The 12,877-nt window shown below is 42.8% G+C and overlaps 1 protein-coding gene across 3 annotated transcripts in view; it reads right to left on the bottom strand.

Annotated features, from left to right (window-relative positions):
- The window catches only part of NKAIN2 (sodium/potassium transporting ATPase interacting 2), a 952,006-nt gene that overhangs the window by 32,612 nt on the left and 906,517 nt on the right, over positions 1-12,877 (bottom strand). For all 3 annotated transcript variants that reach the window (XM_060238906.1, XM_060238922.1, XM_060238914.1), the window contains exon 5: positions 5,654-5,714. In XM_060238906.1, the coding sequence (XP_060094889.1) occupies positions 5,654-5,714 (61 nt within the window). The remainder of the gene's footprint in view (positions 1-5,653; positions 5,715-12,877) is intronic.

Genomic DNA, 12,877 nt, shown 5'->3' with positions numbered 1-12,877 from the left:
TCACTGTCCTCCTCAGGCTCCACCCCAAATCTACGAGAGTTTTCCAGCCTCAGTCTGGCAACCCTATGTCTTATGCATAAGTCACAACTGTTTATTCATAAATTAACTTGGAATAACTGTGATGGCTCGATCTGCTGTTACAATCACTAATGCAAATTAAAATACATATTTCAAAAGCATAGACTGAAAGGTGGAGGAAACCCAGAATCAAGCCATGTCATTCTGAGGCCAGATTTAAACTGAATGATAGCAAGCAAGAAGAAGTTAACTGTGTGATCTTACACATGCACAGCATCTTGTTTTAACTGTGCTGTTATTTGTATAGTGCAGCTGCCAGATTAGCACATCAAAAGCCTACCACCCATTATAAATCCCTGGCTAGCTAAAGTTGCACATGAAACAGCAAAAGTCCAGTGTAAATAAAATGCTGGACCCATGAAAGATTGCACTAAGATCTGCTTACTTGCTGTAACATGTTTAATCAGGGCTAACTGTGAGTGGAATAAAGTGAATGAGAAAAATATGGAACTCTGTAAAGTAAATTAAGCAGGTATGTTAGAATCATAGAATCATAGAGTTGGAAGGGACCTCCAAGGTCATCTAGTCCAACCCCCAGCACAATACAGAAAACTCACAAATACTTCCTTCTAAATTCACAGGATCTTCATTGCTGTCAGATGGCCATCTAGCCTCTGTTTAAAAACCTCCAAGAAAGGAGAGCCCACCACCTCCTGAGGAAGCCTATTCCACTAAGGAATAGCTCTAATGGTCAGGAAGTTCTTCCTAATGTTGAGCCAGAAACTCTGTTGATTCAATTTCAACCCATTGGTTCTGGGAATATCTCCATTATAATGAATGGAGATAAAATGAAAATTTTTTCAGCAACCTTCTAAAACCATTGAAGTAAAAGGGCTTACAAGTAGGGTTGCCAGGTTGGAGTCAGAAAATATCTGGGGGACTTTGAGGATTGAGCCAGGAGACTTTGGGGTGGAGCCAGGAGCAAGGTTGTGACAAGCACAATTGAACTCCAAAGGGAGTTCTAGCCATTATATTTAAGGGGACCACACTCCTTTTCAATCCCTTCTTTTCACTGGAAATAATGGAAGATGGGGGCATCTTCTTTTTGGGCTCATAGAATTGGAGCCCCCTGGTCCAATCTTTTTGAAACTTTTTATTTGGGGGGCAGGGTTTGTGGAGGCTGAAAATCTGGTACCTCTAGGTAAAAAAGAAAAAAACTCCCCAAGAGCCCCAGATACCCACGGATTGATTCTTCATTATACCCTATGGGAATCGGTCTCCATAGGGTATAATAGAGTGCCCAGTGGACATTTTCTTCCTTCCCCTGCTTTCTGATAACCCTGAAGCTGGGAGAGGTCCCCTGCCTCCAACTGGGGATTGACAACCCTATTGAACATATGAAGCTGCCTTCTACTGAATCAGACCCTTGGTCCATCAAAGTCAGTATTGTCTACTCAGACTGGCAGCGGCTCTCCAGGGTCTCAAGCTGAGGTTTTTCACCCTATTTGCCTGGATCCTTTTTAGTTGGAGATGCCGGGGATTGAACCTGGGACCTTCTGCTTACCAAGAAGATGCTCTACCACTGAGCCACCGTTCCTCTCCAATAGAAGGGTACAGCCTTGCATAGGACTGCACTATTAGTGAAATATTCTTCCCAATATGATTTTGGGTTAGGGTAGGCTTGTCAGTCCCCAGGTTCCAGTGGGGAATCCGCCAGTTTTGCAGGCTCCTCCCCACTACCAGCCAGCTGACTGGTGAGGGAAAGCCCTGCCCCAACAGCCAACATGTGCCTTTAAACCTTGGCAGGCTTACAAGATGGTTGCAACTGTTTGTGTTTTGGAATGTGTGTGTGCCTTTAAATCTCAGTACCAGGAAAGCAGGGGGCAGGGTGAGCAGGCAGAGCCATGAGTGTGTAAAGCTGTGAGAAAGGCAGAGACCAAAGTCCCTCTGTTTTGCATTCACTTCAGAAGTTGTTTCTATAATAAAATGAACAGGAAAGAGCTAGAACCTGATTATGGGATGGAAGAAAACTCCACCCCCTAGGCTACTCTCCTTTCCTTTTCCTATCTGAAGAAGCTAGTTGAATTACAGCAGATTGTTACATTCAGCAGCTTTTGTGAATAAATAGCGCCAGTGAGATCACAAAAGTGTGGGCTTGCGAACTATTTATTTTGGCTGCTTTGTGAGTGTGTGTGCATGTGCCTTTAAAAAGCCATGCTTGAAAATGCTTCCAAAGCCTGACAAAGGGACTTGGGGTATGACAAATTTCACTTTCATTTAGTGGAAGTGCAGCTGCCAAGGTAGGCAAAAAAAGAGAATGAGAAAATGAAGATTGTATTCAGAGGAACTGCACTGCTGTATTTTATTTATTTATTTAGGGAATGGGAAAGTTTCTTGGCTCTACCCCCAAAGTCCCCAGATATTTCCTGAGTCAGACCTGGCAACCTTAGGTTAGGGAAAGGGACAATGATTGCTAGCATTGTGGCACTGATTAACTGCTACTTCTTTGAGTAAGACAAAAGCAAGAAAGAAAAAGAATCTTCTATCTTGCATGGTGCATGGGGTTCTACTTGATGGTCTTTTAATTCTATTATTCTATATCGATGATGAGAATGATATAATACACTGAAATACAATTTAAAAACCACATGCTTTTTTTTTTTTTTTTTAAAAACAACCTTCTACCTAAATAACATTGCCTGGGTGAAATGAAAATATTCACCCAAAGATGCAATCAAGAATACTAAAACAGACTATGGCCGTGTAAACCAACATGGAGTTACCTTGGCCCACTGCACTGCATCTTTTATACAGCCATGGTTGTGATATTTGGAGCATGCCAGTTTCTTACAAACTCTGCTTCCCTGAGCAGAGAACAGCCTGGTGAGGCACAATTCAGTGATGTAGTAGGACTTGTCTTTTAATTTCATGTAACCTACAAATCCCACAAGTTTGCTGTTTTATTGATGATCCTCTAGAGCTTTTTACTAAACAACTAAATATTTAATGATTAAAAAAAAAAAACCCACACACAAACACCATATTGAATTGTTGGATTTTCCTGATATAAAGCTTGTATGAGAGGAATCAAATTGCAAAGAGTTTAAACTGATTAAATGAATATTTCAAAGTAATAGAATTACTGTGCAATTTTAAGAAAATGTAGCTCTAATAAGATTTCTGAAAAACAAGCTCCTTGGATAAGATTATATCCCATTGAGAAAAAATAGGTGTTGACATTTTAGTGGTTTTAAATTGTTACAGCTAATAATACCAATGACATTAGAATGACAACTTTATGATATTAAAACCAGAGACAGCAATGCAAAGAGGGAGGGGATGTGATAGCACTTGTGTTTCCTTTCCATTTGTAGGTCTCTTTCCCTAACTGATATCCCAATATAGTTCTATAACATTTCTCTTTGAGGTTTACATCACATTTTGCCAGCACAACTGTCTTTTACATGGAGCCTATCTTCACACTACCAGTGAACAAAGACTCTTGTTATAATGAGGAACACAATTCTGATTTTATGGTGGTTAAGTTTTTTGATGATTACAATATTCTACTATTTATAACAGGGTCAATGGTCCCCCTCTGCTACATGAGGAATCATCTTTGGAGAAAGATTGCTCACTTACTGAAAGAGAAACACTGGATCCAATCCAGTATCTGTATAGGCTTTTAATGGTCTTCTAATTTTTCCAATATGGGAGAATGGTAAAAATGTAAATAAAGATTGCTTGACTGGTATTAATGACAAGCTGAACAATATAAGTAGCTATTCAAATAGCAAGATCAAAATTAATGGGCGTTTTCGCACTCACCTTCAGCCGGCGCGACCCCCCTCTTCACCGCGCAGGATCTGCGCGGATTTCGCACGTAAAGCCGTGGAGCAGCCGGAAGAGCCGGAAACTCCCGGCGCTTTTGCGGCGCAAGCGTAAACCGCCAAAAAGCAGTTTCCGTTTGCGCGGCTTTTGCGCCGGGAGTTTCCGGCTCTTTCGGCTGCTCCACGGCTTTACGTGCGAAATCCGCGCAGATCCTGCGCGGTGAAGAGGGGGGTCGCGTCGGCTGAAGGTGAGTGCGAAAACGCCCAAAGTAATTTAACTTTGTTTGCTCGACAGGGTTTAACTTAACTGGGAGAAACCCAATGACATTAATCCTCATCCTTGGCAATTTTGAACTGTATAGGGGAAGCAGCATGAATTTACAGGTCTCCCTGACTTCTCCGTTATGATGTAAAATTCTTACAATGAACTGATGTGCCATTCCTTGTCACCAATCAATTTACAGGAGCTGAACATTCAGCATAAGCCCATAGTATAACAACCAGAGCTGGACCTAGACTGTTTGGCACCCTAGGCAAGGCTAGTTGACCTAACTCCGGTGTTCTCAGAAGTCAGCCTGGCTGCTGTGGCTCTGGTGCAGCTGACACCCAAGCCTGCACCCCATTTTGAAGGATTTGCAGGGGGGGGGGAGGCAAGCACTCTGGGCTGGGAGTCCAGCTCAGGTTTGGCAGATGTTGCCTGGGAAGGCAGTGCTCCACTGGCCAGAGTATGGTGTCTTAACCGGGGCTTCACCAGCATAGGGTGATAGTTTGGTGAGGGGGGAAGGAGAGGCAGAGGGGCAAGGCACATGGAGGGAAGCTCTCTCTCTCTCTCTCTGACTTCCAGGCAGGCAGTGCACGCACAGTGGCATGCGCCTCAGGAAGTGAGTGAGTGAGGATGCTGCTGAGATGGTGGCACCTGCAGCTGCTTCTTCCACACCTGCCCTCCTCTGCCCCTGCCATCTTTGGCTCCCTCAGACTTCTTGGGCAGACTATGAAATGACAAGTCCTCTCTGCCTGGCAGCCGCTGCCTTAACCTCATTCATCCTGTGCACAATTTGGGCTCTGAGTATTGTCCTGCCTGAGGAGAAGGAGCCCACATTGGATCTCCCTGCCAAGGGCAGCTGAGGAGGCAGCCAGCCAGCCCATCTCTGCCTTCATTCCTGCCCTCCCTTCCCCTCCTGGGTGCGGGTCTGCAGCTCTTATTAGGCCTCTTTCCCGTGCAAAAGTACTGCTCCTCTGGCTGCTTGAAAGTCAAGACTTGTGGGACTTGGGCAGCAGCGGTGATGGGGGCAGGAGGGATAGGGAAAGTCTGCAGCTGATGTTTGACCCGCTGGCTACCCAAGGGAAATTTCCTGCAGCTCCCCTCAGCTGCCTCCCTGACAGTGCTGGCAGCAGCAGGCCCCTGAAGGATGCTGGGCTATGCTGCCAAGGAGGGAGGACGGCACAGTGCACTCAGGGGAGGAGAGGGGGCAATTCCATGCCCCTGGACCATAGGCAATGGCCTAATTTGTCTAGCAGGCAGTCCTGCCCTGATAACAACAGATTGTGCTTGTGAAGAATATTTGGAGGTGAAGGGATTGTTTTGTAGTGGTTCATTTCAGGAAAAGTAATTGTCTTCTAACACTGCATTTCCCCACTCTCTCCATTTGCTTCAAGCAGTTGCAGATTGGTTTAGACATAAAACCCCAGTCTTGGTTTTACAGTATTTCAAATTATTCAGAATGATATCGGAGTGGGATGGATGAGCGAGATGGATGATGTAAGAAATGGCTTCAATCGTCATGTAATAAACCTTTACTACTTACAGCTGTCCTCTTCTTCGGTGATACATTTCACAACATAACAGGCGTAGATGAATCCTGCCAGCTTAAACAAAATGGAAAAGTATTAGATATAGAGGGAAAGTGATGTGTTATAAGAACTAATAATCTCTCCTATATTTTGTTTTCTATGGAAATTGTAAATCTTTAGCATAATTATATATTTGCAGAATGATGAATGTCCATAATGGCACTGGGCCTACTGTAGTGCTATTCTAAAATTCATCTGTTTCACTCAAAAATGAGGACCAGGAATAAAATCAGTGTATCAATAATTTCAACATGGGCCTTTCTGTGCAATGCCAGCGCAGTCCAATCAAATAGTATGCATTGTACAATATTCCTAATATTCCACATGCTGTCCACTTGCACATAATGGATAGACAAATATTATAGCAGTGGTAAAACAGTTGTGAACGATGCCTACCACTTTATAAAGACAGTCATTTTAGCATAAGAGAGAAGAAGAAAAACCAGTTTCCAAACTATCTTATACACAATGAAAGATTTAAAAAATGGCAAGCTAGTAGGGAAGGCATTTGTAAGACAGTCTTGTTGCTGTTTTAAAATATAATGCTGGTTGGATAAACCACATAGCTTAGATAAACCACTATCTCTCAGCTGAGATCATATATGTGGGGTCCTTTTATCACTTAAATGGTGCATATAAATGCTACAGTAGTAGTAGTAATAGAACGGGACTGGAATTCTATAGTAGACAGTAGAACTAAACAAAAACAAAATACAGAAGTCTTGAACAAGATCACAAGATTGTGATTTAAGCACTATCATTCTTGACTGTATCACAAAAGATTTCTAATAGCAGTGAATGACACTTCCCCATAGCAAATCAATCAGAACATGAATACACTCTTATGTGAGAAGAACTGTATTTTTCAAGATGCAAATATCCATGTGGTGGATACACCAGATTATATAAATAGCAGGGAGAATGACACAGCCCACATTTATTCCTGTACACTCTTTGTGGGTGATTTACATGCCCAGGCTGTGTGTGAACCAAGCTCAAATTCTAGGAAAATGCTGTATCTCTGCAATAAAAATGGACCCTCAAAGAAAGATTTCACCTAAAACTAAAACACAATTTAGAGCAGTTCTGTGATTGCACAGGATTTTAATCTAACATATAAATCAAGTAAATGAATAATAAATATTGTTGACGATGGGGGCAGATGGAAGGTAGGTTTGTTGGTGACTGTGAAGAAGAGGAGGCAGGGAAAGGTGAGGGTATGGGGGCTGCAAGGATGAAGGAAAGAGAGAATAATGTGGGGAAGGAAAAGTTAAGTCCTTGCAGATTTGACCGCACACAGTTTTTCTAGGGAGAAGCTGCCAGGGGGAGGGAGGGAAAGCTGAAGAAATGAGGGCAGATATAGGTAGACTGGCTGATGGGTGGGAAGGAGGGAATGAAGCAGGGAAAGGGGAGAGACTGTGCAGGCTTTTAGGGAAGGAAAAGAGGAAACAGTGGGGGAGGGGAAATGAGATGCTCTCTACAAGTCCTTGAGCATTGCCAGCTTGCTAATGAGCAAATGGCATTCTACACAAATGGGGCTTGTCTTAGTTTCTTTATTTTCAGATAATGAGGAAGATGTGTATGCTGTATTTTATACCAGAATGGATCATGCTCTTTCACAAGTGGGTAACATTTTTTCTATCAGGCTAAAATTTTAATGGAGTTCAACAGGACAGCTAGATTTCCTCCATAGGTTACTGGCTGAGTTCTGTAGAACACCAGTTCCTGCCCAGCATACAGAAACTCATTGCTGCGCTTTAGCACAGCTTGTCAAGCATTGCTCAAAATGGAGCCAATTATAATTGCTCACTGAAGCATCCCCTTCATTGCTGTTTCTCAGCTGGAGATCAGTCCTAGATGGGTATATGGAGGCTGGTTGGCTGAGCAATAGCACTTTCTGACCTTATGGCCATTGTGGAGACAATATTATCATCTTTCTACCATAATACAGCCATTGGCAAGAGAGGTGGATTAACAGAGACATGTGACAAAATGTGGAATGTAACTAGATGGAGACATTTGAAACACTCCCTTATAAGGTCCTAGAAATTACCTTGCGCCAGTAGCTGTTAAGGCAAAACTGTATGCAGACTTATTAGACATGAAATTTGCTGCATCCTTAGCGAAACATATAAATAAAGGGATCCCAGAAGAGTAGGAATGACACCTGACTACTGAAATAAAACAGCAGGAGGAAGAAGGATTAGTACTGTGATATTGTGGCCCATATTGGCTGGTTAGACAAATCAGTTTTACTGAATACTGAGTGTTTCAACAATGCTTTATAATCTTAGTTTATTAATATGCAGGGAATCTACCATGTTAATGTAATGTGAATGTAAATATGGACAGGGAATACACAAGGCATCCACCTGCCTCCAATGTTAATATCCAAAAGGCCCGTATGAATAATTTACTCCAGCACTTGAATGATGTAATTGTTAATTCAATCTCTAGTGAGGCATGAAATGCAATGACATTTGTGTTACAGTAGTCCCTCTTGGTGAGATATAACCTCTAGTCAGAGGTATTTTTGGGTCAACCTGGTAACATTACCATTATGCAATTACTGATATTACTAAGATGCCCACCAAATGCTGGTAGTATATATAAAAATGTGGTATTAAAGATGGGCATTCAGTGAGATTCAAAGTAGACATTGTCTGTTTAAACTCAGGTCTGCAACAATCATGGATAAACTAATCTATTCTATACTTTTTAAATAATATGTGCAGTGATTTCATGAGTAAAAATATATATTTAGTATTAACAAGGTTTGACAAATACATAAATATATAATTAGAAGTAACACTATGAAATCTGTCTTTCATATGACATTTATATAACCTCATATGTGTATTCTCCCTCTTTTGAAACACAAAGTGTCCTGCATTGTTTGTTGAGGTGGTATTCTATAATACAGACACATTGATAAACATGAAATAACTCCAGCCTCCTAATCACTGACAGGGCGCAACTTCTGATTTAAACAAAGTTAAAATCTTTAACATCTTAACAAAGTTAAAACATTAAAAACCTTTGATGCCTCTTTGGAAATAAAGCATAGCCAACATGAAAAGCAGTAGCAAATAAATTGAAGGAAAATTGTTGATTTAAAAAAACAAAAAACAGAAGATTGGCATGGAAATGTTTGTTCCAGTTTGGGGGGTGGGGGTGGTGGTGGGACCCAGGCTGTATGAAGCAATATCAACTGGTACCAAGAGAGAAGAAAAGTTTTTGGTTTTTTTTAAAAACCATATTGATTTACCAAGGAGAGATATTCCTTCTGGCTTGGGACTGACGCCAAAACAATGAAGGATAACGTCAAGTCATTCACATGTCTGGTAGGCAGAAAGGATTTAAAAAAAATGCACTTCAGATAAAGAAACATATTTTTATCTATTTTAAACTACAGTACTGTGGTCTGAACTCTCTGCTCACGACCTGAGTTCGATTCCGGCGGAAGCTGGATTCAGGTAGCTGGCCCAAAGCTGACTTCAGCCTTCCATCCTTCTGCAGTCGGTAAAATGAGTACCCAGCTTGCTGGGGGGAAAGTGTAAAAGACTGGGGAAGGCAATGGCAAACCACCCCGTAAAAAGTCTGCCGTGAAAACTTTGCGAAGGCAACATCACCCCAGAGTCAGAAACGACTGGTGCTTGCACAGGAGACCTTTCCTTTCCTTAAGATGTCTGTCTTTTTTAACCAGATGTCTAAAAATGAAGTCATTATAAACCAGGGGAGGGGGAAATCCATTATACTAGCATGGAAGAATCATATAAATTAGGATTTGAACACATGAAACTGCTTTATGCTGAATCAGACCACTAGCCCATCAAAGTCAGTATTGTCTGGTCAAGCTGGCAGCAGCTCTCTAGGGTCTCATGCAGAGGTCTTTTACATCACTTACTACTTGTTTCTGTTAACTGGAAATACCAAGAGTTGAACTTGGGACTTTCTCCATAACAAGCAAATAATCTATCGCTGAGCCATAGCCCCTCCCACCAGGGCCGGATCTACATATTTTTTGAGGGGAGGGGCAGAAGTAAAAAATGGCACTCCTTATATTTTTTATTTATATAAGGCAGTTTCATGTCTGTGTTCATGTGAAATTGGCTGACAGGTGGGGACAACTTTGATGGAGTCTATATTGCTTCTGCTGAACAGTCTGGAATGGCTAAAGCAGTACAGGGATGTAAAGCAGACCCTCACACAGGGAATAGCAGAAAAATAAAGTCAGGATTACCAGAGAGACCAGTGAGATAGCCCCGTGCAGCACAATGAATAAGGCTGGGAGAAAAGGGGAAAGGGAAGGAATTAGGGACATGGGTAACGAAAGTTAAAGGAGACAAAGAGATTGTAATGAGCAGGGGAAACATTTGGGCAGAGTTAGAAGTAATTGAAGTGGATTTTAGTTTCTATAAAAGATTCTACAGTCCAGTTCAAACACACACCATGAATCCCAGCTTTATTCTCTCTGAATATGTTCCAATGCCTCCATGGCCCATGGCACCTGAAACCATCATCTCCCCATCTCTAGCCCAGAATGTGGCCACTCCTGAATCCGTTCTGAAAAGTATCCATGTCAAAAGATAGATTTCTAGTTTGAGTTTCAGTTGGATCAGAATCCTCATACATCTCTAAATAAGGGATCAACTGGAAATATGAAAGGCTTGAGGAAGTCCAGAAAGGCTCTACTGGAGGCTGAAGAAGAGTATGAAAAATCCAGAACTGTTGGTATAGCTGTCTTAACCAGAATTCAGAGACAAAGGTGTACAGATTGTAAATTGGTTTAAAGAGTCTGGCTTCCCTACCCCTAAGAAAAGTTTCCCACCACTCAGTAAGAAAACAAGCCTTGTCATCTCCTTGCATAAGCTTCATTATGTACTGTTCAACAGCTTTCAAAAATGCTATCCTGGTTCTTCCAGTATAGTCACATTCCTTAATAGGCCACCAACCACTTCTGCTTCCAATTAACTGTTTTACCAACTTTTACCTCTCTGTCCAGCAAACAAGTCTTACTCACAGAAACAAACAGGACTCTTTCTGGCTGAATTGACTGACCAAACAGAACCACCACTTTGTTAACTACAAGGACAACTACAGCTGAGCAGAATGGACTTCTGCTGAAAGCACTCTCTTTAGGAAAAGGCTGGCATAGTATAAACACATGGCAATATTTTATGGACTTTTTCTAGAGTGATAGGATTTTTTTTAAAAAAAAGATTTTTGTTATTTTACAACTTATGGTGATGCTGTAGGGTTTTCAAGGCAAGAGACATTCAGAGGTGGTTTGCTACTGCCTGCCTCTGCACAGCAACTGTGGATTTCCTTGGTGGTCTCCCATCCATGTACTATATCCAGGTCCTAATCTGCTTAGCTCCTGAGATCTGATGAGAACGGACTAGCCAGATCAGGGGAAGGGAGCGAGAAATACAAGAGTTCAGATCAACAAAGACTACAGGAAAATGCTGGGCTATAATCTGTGTTTCATCAATGAGATGCCAAACAGAACAGCCCAAAGCTGAGAAATCCCTTCCCATAGCAACCAGCCCAGAAACCTTAATTCTGCACTGTAATGTCAGGGAAAAGCAGCCACAAACAGCAGCTCAAAGCCAACTGATATTATTACAAAGGAGTTTTCAGCTGCCTGAAATTAAACTCTGTTGGTCTTAACAGAACTCGGGGGGGGGGGGGGGGGCGGACAGCCGATCATGGAGCAAAGGGAACTTTTTGAAAAATCCTCTGCTACTGAGAGAGACAGAGAGAGAGAGCCTGCAAACCAGTCTTACTCACAGAAACAAAGAAGACTCTTTCTTGCTGAACTGACTGGAGGCTCTGGAGCAGCCATCCCAGAGAAGCACTGCACACAAAACTTGGAGGGAAGCTTTGCTGGGCTTCTAAAGGCACTCCCAGACAACTTGGTCTTTCCGCTGTCTCTTTCCCTTCCCCCTTCCCTAAAGAAGGGGGGAAGAGACAGCCCAGGGATCAAAGGGAAGTTGGGGTTCCCCCCCCTCCCTCATTTGCAATTGATAGAGGCAACCTAACGAGCAAAGGGAACTTTTAAAAAAAATCTATCCTCTGCTACTGATATAGGCAGCCTGCAAGTTACTGGGGGGTGGCGGGGAGCAAGCTCCCAGCCCAGGAAGCTTTGCAGTGATTTTGCGGGCCCAATGCAGTATGCCTTGGCCATGCCCCAGCATAGCTCCACAGCTTCTGTGAGGCAGGCTTCCATTCCTCCGCAGCAAGGAGAAAGCAGCAGCAAGCCAGCCAAAGGAGAAGGGAACCGGGCATGGAGGAGAGGAGCGGGAAGAGGAGGGCAGCGGCAGCCGGCGGAGAGCGGCAAGGAGGACAACCAAAGTGGAAGAGACATAGAGGAGAGGGGCAGGAAGAGAGAGGAGGAGAAGGCATCTGCAGGGAGGGGTGGAGGAGGAGAGGCAGCAGTAGCACTGAAGCGAAGGCAGATCACAGGCACAGGACTGCTTTTCACTGCCTCTCTGCTTTGCAGAGAAGCTGTGAAAAGACCCAATCTCCCTCCCAACCCATTTAAAGACCCCTGATGGCCAGCAGGTCTTTAAATGGGGAGGGAGGCAGATTGAGGGGCTAAAGCAGCCCGTCTATGGGGCTGCTGGCTTGCTCCCCCCACCACCACCCAATTAGGTGCCCCCTCCCAAGTGGCACCACGGGCAAGCCACCCCCTCTGCCCCCTAGATCTGGCCATGCCTCCCACTTCAGGAAAAAACAATTTAGTGCAGGGTAATACAAAGTTCCCCAAACATTAAAGAACCCCCAAAGACTAGACAGATCTAAACATGATTGGTTTAACACAAGCCAGACAAATGTTTTCACTCATTCTTTTAGACCACTGGCCTATATCTTCTGCCTTAACTGCATTCTTATATCAGCTGCCTCCTAAATTTCTTCTCTTAAATTATATACAACTGTAATCCATCTCTATGACTACATTGGTGAGACTCTCACAGAATTCTCCACATTTTTTAAAATGTGTCTCTTCTTCACCAGGTTCAGAACGCTATTCAGATATGCTTTATACAGGCATCAGGATTATACAGGTCTCGTAAACCTATCCAATCATTTTGACAAATAACCCAAGCCCAAATATATATTATCACAAATGTTTTAATTCCCCTTAAACCAGAAGTAAGGCTACTAAATCGATT

This window comes from Heteronotia binoei, chromosome 1 (assembly GCF_032191835.1).
Source record: "Heteronotia binoei isolate CCM8104 ecotype False Entrance Well chromosome 1, APGP_CSIRO_Hbin_v1, whole genome shotgun sequence".
In the NCBI taxonomy this organism is placed as follows: Eukaryota; Metazoa; Chordata; class Lepidosauria; order Squamata; family Gekkonidae; genus Heteronotia; species Heteronotia binoei.
Note: the sequence above shows the minus strand (reverse complement) of the source record. Positions and strands in the feature narration are given on the sequence as shown.